This window comes from Oncorhynchus tshawytscha, linkage group LG06 (genome assembly GCF_018296145.1).
Source record: "Oncorhynchus tshawytscha isolate Ot180627B linkage group LG06, Otsh_v2.0, whole genome shotgun sequence".
NCBI classification, from domain to species: domain Eukaryota; kingdom Metazoa; phylum Chordata; class Actinopteri; order Salmoniformes; family Salmonidae; genus Oncorhynchus; species Oncorhynchus tshawytscha.
In genome coordinates, this window is record NC_056434.1 from 43,842,921 (window position 1) to 43,864,591 (window position 21,671).

Below are 21,671 nucleotides of genomic sequence, written 5' to 3' on the forward strand. Positions count from 1 at the left end.
TTGGTTGAACAGTGCAGAAGAGAACCTCCCCGACAGTTTTTTCTTCTTCTCGTCAAAACCCGTATGTAGGGGTTTTAGTTTCATGCATTTTTTTGACTCATGCTATGTCAGGTTAGTGTATGCTTGGGTGTTAAAAATAACCACTTCCATACGTAATTAACCTAACTTTTTGGTGGTTGGTAGCTAGACAAGATTTTGTTTATTACACAGTGGTAAATGCTATCGTTCTTCACTAATGTTATAAACGTACATAAGCAGAGCTTTAAAGTAAAGATTCACCCATTTTTTATGTTATTGTTTTTGTGTATCTGAGTGATGTTCAATCGATTCCCAGGGTAATTTCTGCCTAAATGACTAGCGCCCGTACCACTCACGTTGGTAGCCATGAAGTGCTTTCAAAGGCTGGTCATGACTCACATCAACACCATCATCCCGGAAACCCTAGACCCACCCTAATTCGCATACTGCCCCAACAGATCCACAGATGACGCAATCTCAATCGCATTCCACACTGCCCTTTCCCACCTGGATAAAAGGAACACCTGTGTGAGAATGCTATTCATTGACTACAGCTTAGTGTTCAACACCATAGTGCCCACAAAGCTCATCACTAAGCTAAGGACTGGGACTAAACACCTGCCTCTGCAACTGGATCCTGGACTTCTTGACGGGCAGCCCACAGGTGGTAAGGGCAGGCAACAACACATCTGCCACGCTGATACTCAACTCTGGGGCCCCTCAGGGGTGCGTGCCTAGTCCCCTCCTGTACTCCCTGTTCACCCATGACTGCGTGGCTAAGCACAACTCCAACAGCATCATTATGTTTGCTGACGACACAACAGCGGTAGGCCTGATCACCGACAACGATGAGACAGCCTATAGGAAGGAGGTCAGAGACACTGCCAGGACAACAACCTATCCCTCAATGTCAGCAAGACAAAGGAGCTGATTGTGGACTACAGGAAAAGGAAGGCCGAACAGGCTCCCATTAACATCGACGGGGCTGTAGTGGTGCGGGTCGAGAGTTTGAAGTTCCTTGGTATCCACATCACCAACAAACTATCATGGTCCAAACACACCAAGACAGTTGTGAAGAGGGCACGACAACAGCTTTTCCCCCTCAGGAGATTGAAAAGATTTGGCGTGGGTCCCCAGATCCTCAAAAAGTTCTACATCTGCACCATCGAGAGCATCCTGACCGGTTGCATCACCGCCTGGTATGGCAACTGCTCGGCATCCGACCGTAAGGTGCTACAGAGGGTAGTGCGTAAGGCCCTTTACATCACTGGGGCCAAGCTTCCTGACATCCAGGACCTATATACTAGGCGGTGTAGGAGGAAGGCCCAAAACATTGTCAGAGACTCCAGTCACCCAAGTCATTGACCGTTTTCTCTGCTGCTACACAGCAAGTGGGACAGGAGCGCCAAGTCTAGTTCCAAAAGGCTCCATATCAGCTTCTACCCCCAAGCCATAAGACTGCTGAACAATTAAACAATTAATAAAATGCTCCCCATTTGTTTTTACACTGCTGCTACTCGCAGTTTATTATCTATGCATAGTCACTTTACCCCAGTCTACATGTACAAATTACCTCAACTCACCTGTACCCCAGCACATTGAATCGGTACCAGTACCCCCTGTTTATAGCCTTGTTATTATATTGTTACTTTTTATTAATTTTTTACCTCAGTTTAGTAAATATTTTCTTAACTATATTTCTTGAACTGTATTGTTGGTTAAGGGCTTGTAAGTAAGAATTTCACGGTAAGGTCTACTACACCTGATGTATTCGGCGTATGTGACAAATCAAATTTGATTTGATTTGATGTTTTTAATGTGTATCTGAGCTATTGCAGTAATTCGGCCGGCATGATGTAGCATTGTGATAAAGTCGCTCTCAGTACACTGGAAGTTCATAGGAATACCACTTTTAGATCAAGAAAACATGTCAGATTTCAACACGTGCCAATGTCATAACGCGGCTGCCTTCTCTCGAATGAGCCATTGATCATATTTTTGCAATATTCCTACCTCGAGAAGTGTAATTTAACAGAGGGTCCGCGCTATTTCTACTATTTGTCTGCCTCTTCAGTCTAGGGAGCATTGCATGGTGCTGTTGCATGAATGTTGCGCATGTCAGACTCCACTCTGCGAGGCACATCGTTCTGCAGGTTGAACATGGTGAGATTGTAGACTCCTAAATATATAGTGCAATTTGTTTAGACGATTTTACAGCTAACTAGCTACTTCACATGCTGATATTGACTTTGGTATTATTGTGTGTACTTACGTTTGCTAGCTAGCCAGCCAGCCAGCCCATGGAGAGAGCATTGCATTGTGGGTTTTGTAGTTGACTTGAGCTGCAACAGATTTTCACATGTTGCTACCAAACTCATTATAACAACAAAATGAAAAATTTGTTCACCAAAAATATTGTTCTCACATATTAGTGTTATTTACCACTGTAAATGATAAGAATTGTTGGTTTTGGGTGGATTTTTACTTTCAGACATATGTATCCATTGAAAAGCTCTTTGTCTCTCCCTTAATCCCCCAATGCTTTTGAGAGTAGGCTAACTAAGTTACTCACACAACAATGCTCACTTCCTGGTTGAAAGAGAAATCAACAACTTACCCAACTGTTCCTTGTGCCTCATTGCAGTCTGACACCCCCTCCCTAGACACAATTTAATTTAGCAACTTTACTCAGTTCCGCCTAATTTGATAATGTGTTTTCGTGGGAACTTGGCGTCTGAGGAGAATGCTGCAGATCCAACTCTCCCGAAAGCAGGGAGTGGAGGGCACAAGGCCCATCGCCTCGGTTAATTCTCCAGTAATGAAAAGCACGTCTTCAGTCTGATGCTGTTCAAAATAAAACCCCACACCACACTAATGGCAGACATTTGTGCCAGACTGAGACTGGGCCCCGCAGCTTGGATAACACAGAGGCTTGTCCTCCAACATTTTCCCATGGTGATAAGGACTTGGCCAGATGTTTTGCAATACACCCAAAGCACCAGCCATTGAATGAAGTGTGGTAGAAGGGGCTTTAATTGTACCAAGTATGTATGTCATTGCTGCCATGCTCTAGGGAAAAAAAGGTGCTATCTAGAACCTAAAAGAAGAACCTTTTTTGGTATGAGAGAAACCACCTTATTCTCTTTTATGTTGTGAGCTGAAAAGGATTAAAGGCCACTGTTTGAGGGAAGTGGGAGAGACCTTTGATGTCTGAGAACAACATATAATCTGAAATGATCAAGCCCATGATTTAAATCAATATAGGTGCATTCACACTGCACCTTATTCCAGTCTCCTTAGCCCTGGGCTAAGGGAGATTTTAGCCGGGGCTAAGCGAGTGTTCACACTTGCACATTCGAAAGTGGGATAGCACTAACCTTAGCCCAGGGCTATCTGGCCCTGCTCCGGAGCAGGATTAGCGCTGACTTTTCAGGGTTAGCCCCAGAAACATGGTGCCAAAATAGCCATTCTTCCATTTGAGGACAAAAAATGAAATACTTTCAACCATGCAAAAACATTGGTTGTGATCTCTAACAAAAATGGTTGCTATGCTAACGTCTTCTCACACCAATTAAAGCTAGCTGTGAAAGACTCCCGGAATTTTGGAGTCGACTCTTGCTCGACTCCCAAAAGACACTTAAATGCCTGCTTGTGCATGCATGTACTAGAGGTCGACCGGTTATTCGGAATGGCCGATTAATTAGGGCCGATTTCAAGTTTTCATAACAAACGTAAATCGGTATTTTTGATTTTGCCGATTAATTATTTTTTTTATATACATTTTTATAGCTTTATTTAACTATGAAAATTCAGTTATGGCTGCAATCCCCCTATCGGGATAAGTGTAATCAACAACCACTGAATAGCATAGCGCTACATTCAATAAATATTACTACAAATATTTATATTCATGAAATCACAAGTACAATATAGGAAAACACAGTTTAGCCTTTTGTTAATCCACCTGTCATGTCAGATTTTGAAATTATGCTTTACAGCGAAAGCAATCCAAACGTTTGTGTAAGTTTATCGATTGCACGACAAAACATTAAGTACGCTTAGCATCAGGAAGCTTTGTCACGAAAATCAGAAAAGCAATCAAATTAATCGTTTACCTTTGATGATCTTCGGATGTTTTCACTCACGAGACTCCCAGTTACACAACAAATGTTCCCTTTGTTCCATAAAGATTATTTTTATATCCAAAATACCTTGTTTGTCGCATTATGTTCAGAAATCCACAGGAAAGAGCGGTCACGACAACGCAGACACAAATTCCAAATAGTTTCCATAATGTCCACAGAAACATGTCAAACGTTTTTTAGAATCAATCCTCAGGTTGTTTTTAAAATATATAATCGATAATACATCAACTGCAAATGTCTTTCACAGTAGGAGAGGGAAAAACAATAGCTGTCCAAATTCTGTTGCGCGAGCAAAACTCATGTGACCACTTGACGCGATGTTATCGTTCTGGCTCATTTTTCAAAATAAAAGCCTGAAACTATGTCTGAAGACTGTTGACACCTTGAGGAAGCGATAGGAAAAGTAATCTGGTTCATATCCCTTTAAATCCAGCAAAGAGAGGCTATGGAACATGGAGTTTTCAAAATAGAAGCCACTCCCTGTTGTTTTTCCTCCGGGTTTCGCCTGCAATATCAGTTCTGTTACACTCACAGACAATATTTTGACAGTTTTGGAAACTTTAGAGTTTTTTCTATCCAATACTAATAATAATATGCATATATTAGCAACTGAGACTGAGGAGCTGGCAGTTTACAATGGGCACCTTTTCATCCAAGCTACTTAATACTGCCCCTGCAGCCATAAAAAGTTAAGAACACATTCTTATTTTCAATGACTGCCTAGGAACGGTGGGTTAACTGCCTTGTTCAGAGGCAGAACGACAGATTTTCACCTTGTCAGCTCGGGGGATCGTATCTTGCAACCTTACAGTTAACTAGTCCAACGGTCTAACCACCTGCCTCTCATTGCACTCCACGAGGAGCCTGCCTGTTACGCGAATGCAGTAGAAGCTAAGGTAAGTTGCTAGCTAGCATTAAACTTATCTTATAAAAAACAATCAATCAATCATAATCACTAGTTATAACTACACATGGTTGATGATATTACTAGTTTATCTAGCGTGTCATGCATTGCATATAATCAATCAACGCTGTGGAATGATTTAACAAAGCGCATTTGCGAAAAAAGCACAATCATTGGACGACTGTACCTAACCATAAACACCAATGCCTTTCTTAAAATAAATACACAGAAGTATATATTTTTAAACCTGCATATTTAGCTAAAAGAAATCCAGGTTAGCAGGCAATAATAAACAGGTGAAATTGTGTCATTTCTCTTGCGTTCATTGCACACAGTCAGGGTATATGCAACAGTTTGGGCCTCCTGGCTCATTGCGAACTAATTTGCCAGAATTTTACTTAATTATGACATAACATGGAAGGTTGTACAATGTAACAAGAATATTTAGACTTAGGCACACCACCCATTAGATAAAATACCGAACGGTTCCGTATTTCACTGAAATAATAAACGTTTTGTTTTCAAAATGATAGTTTCCGGATTCGACCATATTAATTTCTGTGTGTTATTGTTATAATTAAGTCTATGATTTGATAGAGCAGTCTGACTGAACGATGGTAGGCAGCAGCAGGTTCGTAAGTATTCATTCAAACAGCACTTTCATGCGTTTTGCCAGCAGCTCTTCGCAAGCACAGCACTGTTTATGACTTCAAGCCTATCAGCCTAATGGCTGGTGTAACCGATGTGAAATGGCTAGCTAGTTAGTGGGGTGCGCGCTAATTGCGTTTAATAACGTCACTCGCTCTGAGACTTGGAGTAGTTATTCCCCTTGCTCTACAAGGGCCGCGGCTTCTGTGGAGCGATGGGTAACTGCTTCGAGTGTGGCTGTTGTTGATGTGTTCCTGGTTCGAGCCCAGGTAGGGGCGAGGAGAGGGACGGAAGCTATACTGTTCCAGTGGCTATAAGAACATCCAATAGTCAATGGTATATGAAATACAAATGGTATAGAGAGAAATAGTGTAACGGCTCTCTTCCTGGGAAGGAAGAGTGGCAAAACCCAAAACAGTCCTATCTGGTGCAGAGAACACAAAGACAGGCAACAATCACCCACAAATCCCAACACAAAACAGGCTACCTAAATATGGTTCCCAATCAGAGACAATGACTAACACCTGCCTCTGATTGAGAACCATATCAGGCCAAACATAGAAATAGACAAACTAGACACACAACATAGAATGCCCACCCAGCTCACGTCCTGACCAACACTAAAACAAGGAAAACACACAAGAACTATGGTCAGAACATGACAAATAGTCCTATAAATACTATATTAACTACAACCTAAAACCTCTTACCTTGGAATATTGAAGTCTCATGTTAAAAGGAACCACCAACTTTCATATGTTCTCATGTTCTGAGCAAGGAACTCAAACGTTAGCTTTTTTACATGGCACATATTTCACTTTTACTTCTCCAACACTTTGTTTTTGCATTATTTAAACCAAATTGAACATGTTTCATTATTTATTTGAGGCTAAATGGATTTTTATTGACGTATTATATTAAGTTAAAATAAGTGTTCATTCAGTATTGTTGTAATTGTCATTATTACAAATACATTTTTAGGAATCGGACGATTAATTGGTTTCGGCTTTTTTTGGTCCTCCAACAATCGGTATCGGTGTTCTACAAGAGCACAGACACGAGACAACAGACACACCAGTCTCTACATTGCAGGTGAGATGAAGGCACTCATCAATGACCTTGGACCACAGAAGGTATTTTCACTGCTGACAGACAATGCTTTGAACATGAAGGCTGCTTGGTCTAAAGTGGAGGAGTCCTACCCTCACATCACACCCATTGGCTGTGCTGCTCATGCATTGAATCTGCTCCTCAAGGACATCATGGCATTGAAAACAACTGATACCTAACCATTTCCTTGGCTCTATTGTAGAGTGTATGTGAAGGGTCATCAAGTTATAGCAGCAATCTACCTCACCAAGCAAAGTGAGAAGAATAAGAGCAACACCCGTTGGGGTGGTGTTGTCATCATATTTGACAGTCTCCATGGAGGGGAAGAAGTCTCTCCAAGAAATGACCATATCACAGTCTGCTGATTTGGACAGCCCCATCAAGAGGATCCTCCTGGATGATGTATTTTGGGAGAGAGTGGTAAGCAGCCTGAAACTCCTGAAACCTATAGCAGTAGCCATTGCACGGATTGAGGGAGACAATGCCATCCTGTCTGATGTTCAGACTCTGCTTGCAGATGTAAGAGAAGAAATCCGTACTGCCCTACTCACTTCACTGTTGCTCCAAGCAGAGGAAACTGCAGTTCCGATATACATCAAAAAGCGCGAGGACTTCTGCCTTAAGCCCATAGACGCCGCAGGGTACATGTTGGACCCCAAGTATGCTGGCATGAGCATCCTTTCTGGTCAACAAGGTCTATGGTGTCATCGTTACCGTGTCTCGCCACCTTGGCCTGGATGGGGGCAAGGTTCTTGGCAGTCTGGCCAAGTACACTTCAAAACAAGAGCTTTGAGATGGAGATGCAATATAGCAGTCGTGCCAACATATCTCATCAGCCACCTGGTGGAAGGAACTCTGTATCTGAGGCTCTTTCCCCTGTTGCCTCCATCATCCTCCAAATCCCACCAACATCAGCCGCCTCAGAGCGCAACTGGTCCTTGTTTAGGAACACACACACCAAAGCACGCAACAGGCTGACCAATACAAGGGTTGAAAAATTGGGCATCCGGGCAAATTTGAGGCTTTTTGAGCCTGACAACGAGCCATCCTCAACAAGGTTGGAAAGAGACAGTGAAGATGAGGCCTCAGAGTCTGATGTTCAAGAGGGGGACATTGAGGAGGTCAAGGGAGAAGACATGGAAACCTGAGAGGAAGACAACCAAAGCTTTAGTTTCTAGACATGGCTTCTGCTCCTTCTAACACACATGTACCTAGAACGGAAAGGAATTTCTGTGGGTTGATAAACGCCGAGAACCAAGAGAGAGGCCTATTTTGTGAGGGGATTTTTGAGGTCTTTATTTAGAATAAGGTTAGTGATGGGATTTCTGCCAATCCCAGCAATAAACAATTTGCTATAGACCATTTGATGTCTAGTGTAGTGTCTATGTTTGAGAGGCTAATCAACGTAAAGGAAGGAAATCTTGGTTCTAACCATTCACAGCCTTTTGTGTGTTAAGAGCTGACGATTGACATGTCTTCTGTCCCAGCCGACTTTGACTTCCCTGCTGTGCCTCTGTAATGATTTGGGCTCACCATGAGAGTTATGTTTCAAAAGCTCTTTTATGTTTTGATTTTGTGTTTTAAGTACTTTGTCTGTATGTCTTTGAGGGTGTGGTTGTGTGATGTGAACGCTGCTGCTAAGCAACACACAAAGCGATTGTGTGTGTGTTTGTGCGTGTGTGTGTGCGCGCAAGTTAAATTTGTCAGTATAGTATGGGGAGCCCTTCCTGCCTTGTCATCTCTCACTTCACCATCTGGTTTGTGTAGAGTTTGACTGAGGCGTTAATCATTGGGCCCTGAGGCTCGCTGCAGTCTGACAACAGCTGGAGACATGGGCCTTGTTGATGTCCCACCAATCCCGAGCAACAGCCAGCCAAACTCCGGCACCCTCTCTCTCTGAGGACAGATGTGTGTTAGGTCGAGACTCTACACTCCCAGCTTACCTAACAAAACAGCTGGAAGGGTTACACATGTGTGTCATGACTCCCAAGCCCAGAAACCTCACACAGATCCCGACAAACACAGGTTTAAGTGTTCCCCAACGCATCAGAGATATACAGATTTCATTTGGCAGTGGACTCCTATAAATGCATCTCTTGTTATAGGCCCATAAGTGCGGTCTGTGCTGTCTGTAATAGGCTGTGTGTTTATTATAATGTTGGCCTGTTTTCCCAGCAGCTTAACTCATGTCCTGCAGTGCGGCTCCTTTTCACCAAGAAACCACACTGATAAGGCCCAACCTTACTCCTTCATTGTCATCGTCTCTCGGGTGCTCTCCCCAACTAATAAGCTATCTATTTAGAGCAAGCAGAGAACAATATAGCTGTATGGTTACTTGCAAGGCAACCTCTAATGGAAGCCAGTGCTTAAGCTAATGAATGTGCAGATCTGCATTTTAGCAACAGCATCACGTATTTTTATTTAAAGGTTAATTTGTTATGTGAACACACAATGAGTGATTGAACCTTCCCCCGTCCACCGACTCATATGTGATGTGGGTGACATTTAAGTTTTATTGGGTCCTTCCTCTCGATGCCAAGAGCAGTAGCATTTCTGGTATATTTCTGACATGGTGGCTTTTTATCTCCTTGTCAGTTAAGTGCAGAGAATTCTGTCATAGCTTATTATGGACTCTGGGTTTGGCTTGTAGTCCTGGAGCAGGGTTTGTGGAATATTCAAACCAACATCTGAGATGGAAAACTTAGCCTGCTGATATGTTCTCAGCCAAGACCCGCTGTCATTTATTTATTTGTATTTTTTATTGAACCTTTATTTAACTAGGCAAGTCAGTTAATAACAAATTATTATTTACAATGGCGGCCTACTCTGGCCAAACCCTAACCCGGACGATGCTGGGCCAATTGTGCGCCGCCCTATGGGAATCTAACCAGGATCTGTAGTGAGATGCAGTACCTTAGACCGCTGCGCCACTCGGGAGCCCAAATGAACCGTAATGAACCGTGAACAACTTCAATTAAACTAAACATCTCATGTTCAGTGGAATAGTGCTTCTAGGAAATTCCAGATTTACTGACTCTAATCTGGATATTAAAATCTCTCTAAAATCTGGATATTGTGGTCTATGTCTAGAGCTGTAGCTATATGTGTACTTGTCATATGCTCCTATTTTAGTAATTTGGGCCAGCTGGATATAGAAATGAGACTGGGTGGCACTCTAGTTCCTTGGCGGTTTGACTTAAGTCAATTTACTCAGCACCAACCCCATTATTCTTTCCTTTGTTAAAGGCCCATATGTCTCATTTAACTCTGTCACGTACTGAAATGCTTTTACATGCTGCTTTTACTCTGTTAATGTAGAACAAAAGGGGTATGTCTAGACTCGTTTTTAGACTCTTGGTCAAGAACATCCAGTTGTATAATTATCTCACATTCACACTTATGACAGGGTACTAGGCATGGCTACCTTTTTAATAAATTATAGCCTAGTTATTAGAAAGGATCATTCGGAGACGGCCTCATTTCATTTGCCTATGGTACGTTTTAAAGCAGAATCCTTTCTGTTTGTTATGCCGGGTCAATGTATCTGGATGGAGAAACAAAAGTGGAGCAAAGGCTTTTGTTAGTCAGGAGGATATGGTCTTCTAACAAACTCGGATCATTCCCTAAGCTGTGAGCTCTCTAAAGCTTATCTAATGCAATGCAAGCCACTCTTGTGGGCAAGGGACGTGTTACCAGCAGCCATTTGCTGCACTCATATTGATCTGCCCCTGGGCTCTAGGCTGCAGGAATGGAGATTCCTTTAAACTACAGGCCATGCTCTAATGACTTACTCTCTCTGACTCCTCTCCACGCCGTTCCACTTCACCTGTCGGTATCTCAAATTGAAAGGTTCTCCGTAGAGAGCTGGGCCTGCTTGGAGAAGTGAGGAGCAGACATGTCAGCAGCCGTGGGGTTAGTGGCGTTAGTGTGTGTGAATGGGCCTTCGACCGAGGCTCTGATCCCAGGAACGGGAGTACATACAGGGGTATGGCTTAAGGCTGGGAGGAGGTGAGAGGGCTGTCCCTGATAGGGAGTTTAACATCATACCGGGTCAGGGGCTTTTTTACAAACTTTTTGGGGAGGAGGAGTGATACACTGGGAGATGGGAGGAGGAGTGATAGACTGGGAGATGGGAGGAGGAAGGGGAGCTCTGAGGTGGAACTGATATGAATTCACTCTTTGTTTCCGAACAGCCTGTTGTGCTCTGGCCAATCGCATATATGTGTGTGTGTTTTAGGAAGAGGTTTGAGCTAGCGTGCCATATCTCTTCCTCCAGGAGACGATTCCTGAAGTGCTCAGGTTTTTTCCCTCCGACTTTACAGGATGGGAGAGCGTGAGAATATAGGGAGGGCTGGTAAGGAGGAGGAGGGTTCATTCAGAGAGGAGACGACAAAGAGGGGGAGAGCATAAATGATATGAGTTTGGCCAGGTAGCAAGAAGAGGGATCTGTGTAGCTGTCCTCTAGCCAGTGGAGTGTTGATTGGATAAGGTGTGCATGCAAATATCCAGTGGTCAGTGTGTGAGTGGTTGGTAGACAAAACTGTGTGGTAGTCAGATATGCACTTCTGCAATTCTCTTGGACATCAGCTGTACTTCTCTACTTTACATAGTAAGTATTTAGCTAAATTCTACTACCCATTACTTTGAATGATCATAAAGTCCTAATTGAATGTGCAAACTGGTCGGAACCATCAGACTGTGAATTCACAGATGCTAACACTGTTCTTATAGGATCCTTTTGTTATGTGTGCCAGTTATCTGACTGCAGACAGACAGTCACTCAGTTGTGTATGTTCATTGACAGTTAGGATTTGAAATATTGTCAGGCATGCATGATGCCAGTCCACGCCATGCTCATTGTAGTTGATGATGCTTGACTACACCGGTTATTTGCTCGCATGAGGGAACTGTGCCAACACTGCCAAGAAGGAGGCATGTATTGACCATTTGAGGGCAGACGGTTTGAAAGCTCTGTTTTTACTTAATACCATAAATATGAGCCAAGATCAATATTGCACAGGATGAAAACCATTTCATTTCAGGTTTTTGCCTCTCAATGAACTTAGTGCAAATTACTCTATTAGGAGGCTATTTACTCATAGTAGTCGTTTGACCTTTACATACTAGGGTTTGAGGCAGGGGAAGGAAGCATTTCTCGGGGACGTTAACAGGCATTGATTCATTAGAGGCTACATGACTGGAATCTGGATCTCCATTGTTGTGCTATTTGTGTGCCGGGTGTGATAACAGTCACCTCCCAGATCTGTTACTGGCTCCATTCAACAGTTTGAAAGGACTGGGAGGGGTGCTGGATCTTCCTCTCCTCCACTCTCAGATCAGTCACCCCCAGCTTACATTCCTCTGCTCTGTGTCCACCTGATAACTGTCTGTCTGTGTGGATCCCCTATCCGTCTGTCCCGCTGTCTGTCAGAAAGGCTAACCAGCACTGCCCCCACCACCCCTGAAAGGAGAGCTGATTGGGTTTATAGTTACACACCTGTGTGGCAGTGGACTGTGGCCTGGGGTGCAGGGATGGAGTGATCTGACTGCAGGGGGGGAGTGATGCGTGCAGGGGGGAGTGATGCGTGCAAGGGGGGAGTGATGTGTGCAGGATCAAAAATGGAAGTGACAATTGAGTCTTGATCTGCAACAAATTGTTATACTTTATATAGGCTACATGCATAAAGTTTCAAAACAATGAATAACAAAAAGGAATTGCCTATAACTTTAAATTAAAGTCTGCTTCATATTCAACTTACTTCTAAGATGTATTCTGAGTCATTGGCCTAATTATGTAGCTGGAGTGTGACATAGCCAAATGTATTATTAGACTCACCAGAAATAAGACAAGGACGCCTTTCCTCCTCAGCCCAGACAGAGTTCTTTCAGTCAACTGGTTGACAGCCAGCACTGTAATGTTCACTAAATTCATGTGCCAATGTCTCGCAAGAAGATGGTAATACCAGACTGAGACTGTCACTCGCACTTCGTGTTGTGCTGTTGGTCACCAGATTGGCCAAAGCCGGGGGTCATGTGTGACAGATGTGGGGGGGTAGGTTATGGGTTTGGAGGGCAGTGGGGTCAGGCAAGCCTCTCTCATGTGATGGGTGTCTCAGGCTCCAAAGAGAAGGCCTCTCAGGGGCGAGATCCTCCCCAGGCCAGTCCCCACCCTGCTCAACCTCAACTGGAATCCATCTGGAATTCACTGTCTGGAAGACTGGAGGCTAAAGCCACGCAGGCGGCCTGCTGTTGTTGGACACAGCTCTGTTCCTCTGTCTCCTGCCAGCAGTGCCTGAACAGGAACATAGAGGGGGGAGAACTAGTGTGCTGTATCTCTGCAGCCATTCAGAGGGAGCCAGAACACCACAAGAGTCTCCTTGAGGTTTCTTCATCCACTGCCGAAGCAGCACTTGTGGTTGTAATGTAATGTCGCAGCAATTCTCCTCCTCCTGTCTCAGACTCACAGACACAGACTCTTCAGTTGCTGTTTTTTTTGACCGTTTTATATGAAACCCCGCACTAATAAAAGCCCAATTGAATGGGCCTGGTACCTCACTGTATCAAGTTACTCAGACTGGCACAATGTATACAAAGCCTGTTTTGTATTGTAATAATACCCCTCAGAGCCATTAAGACTGATTTGGGGGGCCTGGGCCTGAATGCGCCCGGGCCTGGGCCTGAATGGGCCTGGTAATGGGGCAACAGGAGTGCAGAGCTGACGAGACAAAGCACCTCTTCCCCCTCCTCCTCCTCTCTCTTCCCCCCTCAGCCCCATCTCTTGCTCTACAGTAGCTGGCTCTGGCTGCCCCTGTGCCTAGGCCCTGTGTGTGTAATCACTCCAGAAGACTCTAAGGGCTGATGCTCTGATTAAGTACGGCTGGGGTTATAACCAGACGATCGATGGGCTTGACTGGAATATATTGTGGTGCCAGAGGTGTCATTAAACTTGTGTGGAATGGTTGTTGTGTGGGTTGCTTGTGTGTGTCTCGACTACCTCGCTCTGCTCCATCCAGGCAGGAGTTGACCCCCAAGAGCTCTGCTCCGTGCCATGTTGATGTTATTTGTGACGAGTGCCAGGTTTAAACCAAATACGTGGGTTTTATTCTACACATAAGTCAGAGTTCGCTAAACATGCTGATAAATCCTCTGCTCAGTAGTCTTGACTAGTCTCTCCTCGCTCACATCCCTCCCCACCTCATCCCTGACTCATCCCTGACTCCCCACCAATGCTTAGGTCAATACCTCTGCAGCCATTCCATTTTCAGCACTGACTGGTCTCCTGATGGGTCCATTTCAGGGTGTTTGAGGCGGGTAGGAATGAGATTTGATGGGTGTGAATGTCCCCTCTCTCCTCCCATAGGAGTGACCCATGGCCCCTGCTTTGTCCCGTTTCTACGCTCACGCTGCTCACTGACACTGTGATGATGCGATCGTTAATGGAATCCAATGCCGGGTTGAATGACCTGCTATTCGATTTAAAGACATGCTATTCTAACATTTATGCAACATTTGAATTAACTTGACTTCCCACTCTACTAACGGCCTAATGCGGTGGTTTTTCTGTTTCTTCACCACCTCTCATTGTTGTTGAACCAAATAATCACTACTAAAACTTTCCTGAAGGACACAGACTCAGTTCCTTCCATGCACCTGAACAGTATTTATTTACTGTGCTGGGTTTCTCGTGACTAACTGAGTCTGTTATTGAAAATGACATATCCATTTGATTTGCTAGGGATGAACAGATGGACCACACTGGCGGAGGAATTTCACACCAAATATGAATTTAGCACCTTGTTGTTTTTGCGTCTGCGGCTGTCCTCAGTGTTCTCACACATCTCTTGCTCAGATGGAACCTTGGCAGTAAGGATGAGTCTTTTTTCTTAGGAGGCTGGAACATGGCAAGACTCCCTTTTCTGTCTGACTCTGAATCAGTCTGGTACCTAGGCTGAGGAAATCGGATCCTGTATCAGCTCTTTCCATGTTTCCTGCGTGACCGACTTGAGGAACACTCGATCCATGCTCTTTGGAATGGTCTTTCAATGTTCCTATACGTGATATTGCATCACCTCAGTGGATGAGCTCAGTTGAGCGTTAGAGTACGCCGCTGTTGCTCCCTCAGTCATTTCTACCTCGCTTTGTGCTTTTCCTCTTCAATTTCCTTCAAATAAAAATCAAGCTTTGCTCTCATGAGAAAATCATAAATATGACTAAAGAGGGGTATTTGTGTAGAAAGGACAATGTGCAGGAAGCAAGGCGTGAAATGGAGAATGGCACTTCTTGTCATCGTTGGGGGGGGTAGAGGTCCGTCAGTAAAGATTGACATGTCAGGCACAGGAGGATTGTGTGAGGAAACGATCTGGGAGATTGAGGGTGTACACTCTGGTGTTCTGTTACGCATGGGATGGAGCTGGGTCAAGCTCTGTCTGCATGCGTGTGTCTGTGTGTGTGTGTGTGTGTGTGTGTGTGTGTGTGTGTGTGTGTGTTTGTGTGTGTGTGTGTGTGTGTGTGTGTCTGTCTGTCTCTGTGTGTGTGTGTGACTGTGTGTGTGTGTGTGTGTGTGTGAGATGGGGCAGACGTTTGAGGAACTGTGACACCAGAATCAGTAAATTATGTAAGCCTAGATCTGCTTAGGCATCTTTGAAGCAGGATCATCAGATCAGGGTGTACTTTCCTTCTGTCTACTGGAGCGGAACTAAAGCTAAAGACACCTCGCTCATATTTTGTTGGAAGACCAGGAAATATTATTTTGCTCTTGGAACCATTGACCCTCATCTGGACAACGTCTCATTATGCTCACTATGCCTTTTACTCCAATTTGAATTGATGGCGTTGCTGCCTGGAGTCAGGGCCATTATCAATCGCCGTAATGTAATCTAGCCTAAAAGACCCATGTGTATCATAATGTCCCCTTTCTGAGCTTAGCAGAAAATGAGTCAGAATTAGTATTCGGTCTGAGTTGATCTGACAATGTTACTGTTCGTTGTGTGTGAGGTCTTGGTCCCCTCAAAGGAGGAAGTGGTAGAAACGGGCTCATTAGCAACGATTCAGGTGAACAATGGGTGGAAATGAGAGTGGGGTGCTCCGTGTTAGGAGCGTCTTGACTTGGCATGGTGTAATCAGCCCTGGATCGGATAGTTTAATGACAGAGCAGAGAGAAGTGGAGGGTCAGCTCCCAGACACCACCTGCTGCTGCTGCCTTGCAGGCAGGAAAGAGAGAAAGCTCCTCCGGAATGTCTCTCTCTTTCTTTCCCTTTGTCAACTACCACTTTTGTCATGCCCACCCTCCTTCCCTCTCCCGCCTTAAGAAAACAGAGAGGGAATGATAGTGCCAAATGGGTGCATTTGCCACGTTGCCACATCGGGCTGACTCATCTCTCTGTTGTTCAAGCTGCCCTGAAGCTGAGCAGTCAAGTTGGTGTATCAATCCCTTTGTGTCTGGTTGTGGCTTTCTAACAGTCCCTGTCTCTGCGTGTTGGAGTCCTGCTCTTTGTCTTGTGAGAAAGACTCTCCGCGGCAGCAGCAATCAAGCAATTTCAGTGCCTGAGGCGTCTTGACAACCAGGTGCGTTAGCCTGAGAGTGAACTATGCAGTCTTAGCTCTCAGCCTTCATGCTTTCCAAAGTGAGTCAATCAGTTTTTCTGTTTTCGTCAATGCCTGTTTCTCTCTCCTCTGTTCTGTTCTTTCAGATCCAGAATGCTGAAACCAGAATGGATCCTCCAGGTCATCTGAGACAGTGTCAGTGTGTCCTCCCTGCTCTCCCTCCTTTGTGGTCCTCTCGTCCCCGAGCCTCGTACCACGGGGAACCGCCTGCCTCCTCCTCTCCTGGCAGCAGACCCCCTGTAACGGCGTAGAGGTGGATTAGCGACCCTGTAAATATGCCTGGATGGAGGTCTCAGTGCCGTCTCGTCCTGCTGAACTCCCTGACCTGCGGCCTGGAGATCTGCGTGGCAGCTGGGATCACATACGTGCCCCCCCTGCTGCTGGAGGCTGGGGTAGAGGAGCAATACATGACCATGGTGCTAGGTAAACATTCATTACACATGAGTCTTCATCTACAGGGGTCCTGTCCTGAAGGGTGTAGAGGGACAGGGCTGTGCCCCACCAGCCCGTTGGATACTGTATCTAAAGCAACCTGCTGTCTCTTTGGGTGCTGGCTTGATAGTACAGTATCTCATTTACAACAAAACTTACACACGGTCCCCCTGATGGAACAGACTCATTTTAGATCCCCATAGTTGAGTTTCTAATCTGGTTCTGGACTGTGGCTTTGGATTTGTTTTACATTAACAACAGCAGAGCAAATCTAAAGAGGTGGAGCAGAGGCCTGCTCTTCCTGATAGATACAAAGATGGGTTACTGTTGTTGTTATTAGACCTCATTGCTTGCAAATCAGTGACCTGCTGTTGTGTTTGACCTAAACCTTAATGCTTCATTAGAAGTTCCGTTTTTTTTTTAAAGACACTGTGTATATATAGTCACCGCGCGGCAGGGCATTTTCTGTGTAGGCGATGTGAGTAGCTGCATTATCCAGTCGCGAGCAGATGGCTATAACATGGTTTGCTGTAAAGGTATTTCTTCTCTTTCTCCCAGATTACATTGTGATCAAACGGATCCAGATTGCCACTCCGAAAACGTGCATGTGGCAATTACAGCTCCAATAGACAGATAGAGTAAAATGATGTGTGTTCACATACACTCCACTATCCCTCTCTTTAAACAGCTGCATGCGAATGGGAGAAAAATAGCATTTGTGTCATCCCCCACAGCCCGTAAACCTCATCTGGAAATGGCACAAAATAAATGCTTAGCTCCCCCCCTTAGTTTTGTCTAATGGAATGGCAGAGTGTTTAGTAATGGAGATGGATATTGTGTCCTGGGGTCTTAAGGCTAATTTCCCCAGGAGTAGTGTCAGATTCTCAGATGCAGGCCATCTACTTGATCTAATGGCCACTTCTGGATTAATACTGCCAGTTGCCACTCTTTAATTGTTTAATCGACTCTTCCCTGTCTGTCAGGAGGAAGCAAGCTTTCTGGATAGGGGCCCAGGGGCATGTCTTATGTTAGAAATTCACACAGTAGAGTTTGTACTGTATATGACTTGGAAAGCACATGGTGTTGTGTGTATACTGCATATGAGTTAGAGATTGGGCGGTATACTGTATATACCGTATAACTGGGTGTTTGGAAATAGCCACGGGATGGTTTTTCAATACCGTTTATAATAGGGCTGGGCGATATGGCCAAATTTCATGTCACGGTATGAAAAATGACTGTATTTTATGTTTTTTTAATAATAAAAGTTATACATTTGCTTTCTGAGTAGTGCGTGACCCTAGGGTGGCAACACAAACATTATAAGTGATTTAAATGGGTCTTTCTACATTCTGATTAGAGCAAAGTGAAAACAGCATCGCTGTCATCAACATTGTTGCATGTGCTGCCTTAACAATGCAGCCTGAACGCAATTGTCTCGTAGTTGAGGAACAACAAATGCGCTCCTTGAGTGACAGGGGGCGGGAAAAAGTACAGTGCATTCGGAAAGTATTCAGACCCCTTGATTTCGTCCACATTTTGTTAAGTTTCAGCCTTGTTCTAAAATTGATTAAATTGTTTTTTCCCCGCGTATGTCTTTGGTCACTAGTTCACAGTAGAGCCTTGAACTTAAATGTTTTTTTTTTTCATCAAAATGCATTTTTTGGCAGAAATGCCTTCTGGAACATGTGAACTTTCATGTGCCTTAATAACAAACTTGTATGCCATCTGTAAATACAGATAAAATGGTTAAATTACGAGCCTAGTTGGTTTAGCCACAGAAAAAGTCAGAAACCTTCCCGCTACCCATGATTGGCTGAGATAATGAGTGGGCTGGACATACTGAGAGATGAGTTCGGATTGGTCTGGCATTATAGCACGCTTCTGTCTATTTGAGCTGGCCAGTATGTATTGGTAATCCTGTTTAACGCGTCTTTAAAAATATATATATATTGCGTTGTAGATCTGCTTAAGGGTTGCTCTCCACTTTCTGGTGGACCGAGTTTTGAAATCGGTGGAATTCGAGTATGATAGCAAAGGAGATGGAGAAAACACTTGTCTCTGGATTACATCTCAAACTAAGGGCAACCATGGCATCCGTGACACAGAGAAGCGTCCATTCAAAGTATACGGGTAAGATAGTCTAGCTAGCTACATTTTCAGATATTACATGTTTCTAATTTTGACAGAAAGTAGTTTATTTCAAGTTAACATGTACTGTTAGCTAGCTAGCTAATGTTAGCTGGCTGGCTTGCTTGCTTGCTAATGTTATGTGTATGATCTTTTTATTTGTATTTCAGAGCCATTTGCGTTGCTAGTTATAGCCTAATGTTAACTAGCTATTCATGCAGGGTAGTAACGTCATGAGTTGGGATTATGATTCATTGTTTAGCTAGCTAGCTACATGTCTTAACAAAATACTCCACTATGCAAGTATCCATTTCAATAGAATGTCACTGCAACTGTTGATAGACACAACTGGTAAATTTGCTCTGGCTGTCTACTTCGATTTCGTCTGAGTGTGCCAGAGCGCAGAATAAGTGACGAATTTACGAACGATCAACACCCTTTGAATATGGCCGGTGTCAGTAAATGTTGGCAAAAAAAAAAGCACAAATTGTTGCCAGCAGCACAGTTACAGTCACCAATGCTCTGGATAACATAAAAACAGCCTAACCAGCTCTGCTAGGGCGAGTAAAATGGTCAGTGAGCTGTTCTCTCATTTGTGTCTGGAAGTAGCTAGCAAATTAGCCAGTTAGCTTGGGTGCTTGACTGCTGCTGTTAGGGCAGAACACTCAGATCAACCCTTAACGATATGGGTGGGGCTAAAGCTTAAGAGGGTGTGAACGATGCTGAATGGGTGTAGACAAAGAAGAGCTCTCTCACTAGATACCAAAACATTCAAAGGCCATTTTCTCAAAAGTGAGGTTACAAGTTTAACTTTCAAAGCAGAATTACTTTCCCATTGTTCCTCAAATGCAGTGTATGATATACCATTTTGTAGCGTTGTTTCCCTGCTTTTATCCAATGTAACATAAGACTGAATCAAGGCAGTCAGTCACATTTACATAAGTATTCAGACCCTTTACGTGATACTTTGAAGCACCTTTGGCAGTGATTACAGCGTTGAGTCTTCTTGGGTATGATGCTACAAGCTTGGCACACCTGTATTTGGGGAGTTTCTCCCATTCTTCTCTGCAGATCCTCTCAAGCTCTGTCAGGTTGGATGGGGAGCTTCACTGCACAGCTATTTTCAGGTCTCTCCAGAGATGTTCGATCGGGTTCAAGTCCGGGCTCTGGCTGGGCCACTCAAGGACATTCAGACTTGTCCCGAAGCCACTCCTGCGTTGTCTTGGCTGTGTGCTTAGGGTCGTTGTCCTGTTGGAAGGTCAACGATCACCCCAGTCTGAGGTTTTGAGCTCTCTGGAGCAGGTTTTCATCAAGGATCTCTCTGTACTTTGCTCCATTTTATTTCCCTCGATCCTGACTCGTCTCCCAGTCCCTGCCGCTGAAAAACATTCCCACAGCATGATGCTCCCATCACCATGCTTCACCGTAGGGATGGTGCCAGGTTTCCGCCAGACGTGACGCTTAGTATTCAGGCAAAAGAGTTCAATCTTGGTTTCATCAGACCAGAGAATCTTGTTTCTCATGGTCTGAGAGTCCTTTAGGTGCCTTTTGGCAAACTCCAAGTGGGCTGTCATGCGCCTTTTACTGAGGAGTGGCATCCGTCTGGCCACTCTACCATAAAAGCCTGATTGGAGGGGTGCTGCAGAGATGGTTGTTTTTCTTGAAGGTTCTCCAATCTCCACAGAGGTACTCACCTCCCTGACCAAGGCCCTTCTCCCCCTATTGCTCGTTTTGACCGGGCGGCCAGCTCTAGGAAGAGTCTTGGTGGTTCCAAACTTCTTCCATTTAAAAATGATGGAGGCCACTGTGTTCTTGGGGACCTTCAATGCTGCAGACATTTTTTTTGTACCCTTCCCCAGATCTGTGCCTCGACGCAATCCTGTCTCAGAGCTTTACGGACAATTCCTTCCACCTCATGGCTTGGTTTTTGCTCTGACATGTACTGTCAACTATGGGACCTTATATAGACAGGTGTGTGCCTTTCTAAATCATGTCCAATCAATTGAATGTACTACAGGTGGACTCCAATCAAGTTGTAGAAACATCTCAAACATGATCAATGGAAACAGGATGCGCCTGAGCTCCATTTCGAGTCTCATAGCAAAGGGTCTGAATACTTATGTAAATAAGGTATTTCTGTTATTTTTTCTATACATGTGGGAAAAATAAAAACCTGTTTTTGCATTGTTTATAATGGGGTATTGTGTTTAGATTGATGAGGGAAAAAATATATTTGATCAATTTTAGAATAAGGCTGTAATGTAACAAAATGTGGAAAAGGGATACTTTCCGAATGCACTACGTGTAAAAAGCAGCATGGAGAGAGGGAGAGCAGAGAGATTTGACTCAAGTAGCGAAGTAAACTATAAAAATTGACGTTACACACAGTGTATCACGTTTAACAAACCAAACATTCAAATACTGTTTTAGAAGGTAAAGTAAAAACGAAAACCGGTCCGTGCATCAATACCGTTATATTGTAAAACAAAGTATATCGCCCAACTCTACATTTTAATATTTTTGGCTACTTTTTAAGTAAATACCTTCAGTCAACTTGTGCAATACTTTAGGAGATTAAGCAGATTGCATTCTTCATTTCACCTGTCACATTATTTTACATTGTGTTTGTTTATAAATAGCACCACCGGAGAAAGTAGCCAGAAGTTGTATTGATAGGGTTT

General features: G+C 44.1%; 1 protein-coding gene across 2 annotated transcripts in view; it reads left to right on the top strand.

The window, feature by feature from the left end:
• Positions 1–21,671, top strand: part of LOC112252582 (solute carrier family 45 member 3) — a 49,332-nt gene that overhangs the window by 6,537 nt on the left and 21,124 nt on the right. The window contains exons 1-2 of one of the 2 annotated variants that reach the window (XM_024423924.2): positions 15,190–16,389; positions 16,515–16,851. In XM_024423924.2, the coding sequence (XP_024279692.1) occupies positions 16,704–16,851 (148 nt within the window). In that variant the 5' untranslated portion in view covers positions 15,190–16,389; positions 16,515–16,703. Of the gene's footprint in view, positions 1–15,189; positions 16,390–16,514; positions 16,852–21,671 lie in introns of those variants that run through there. The other variant, XM_024423923.2, reaches the window with a different exon arrangement.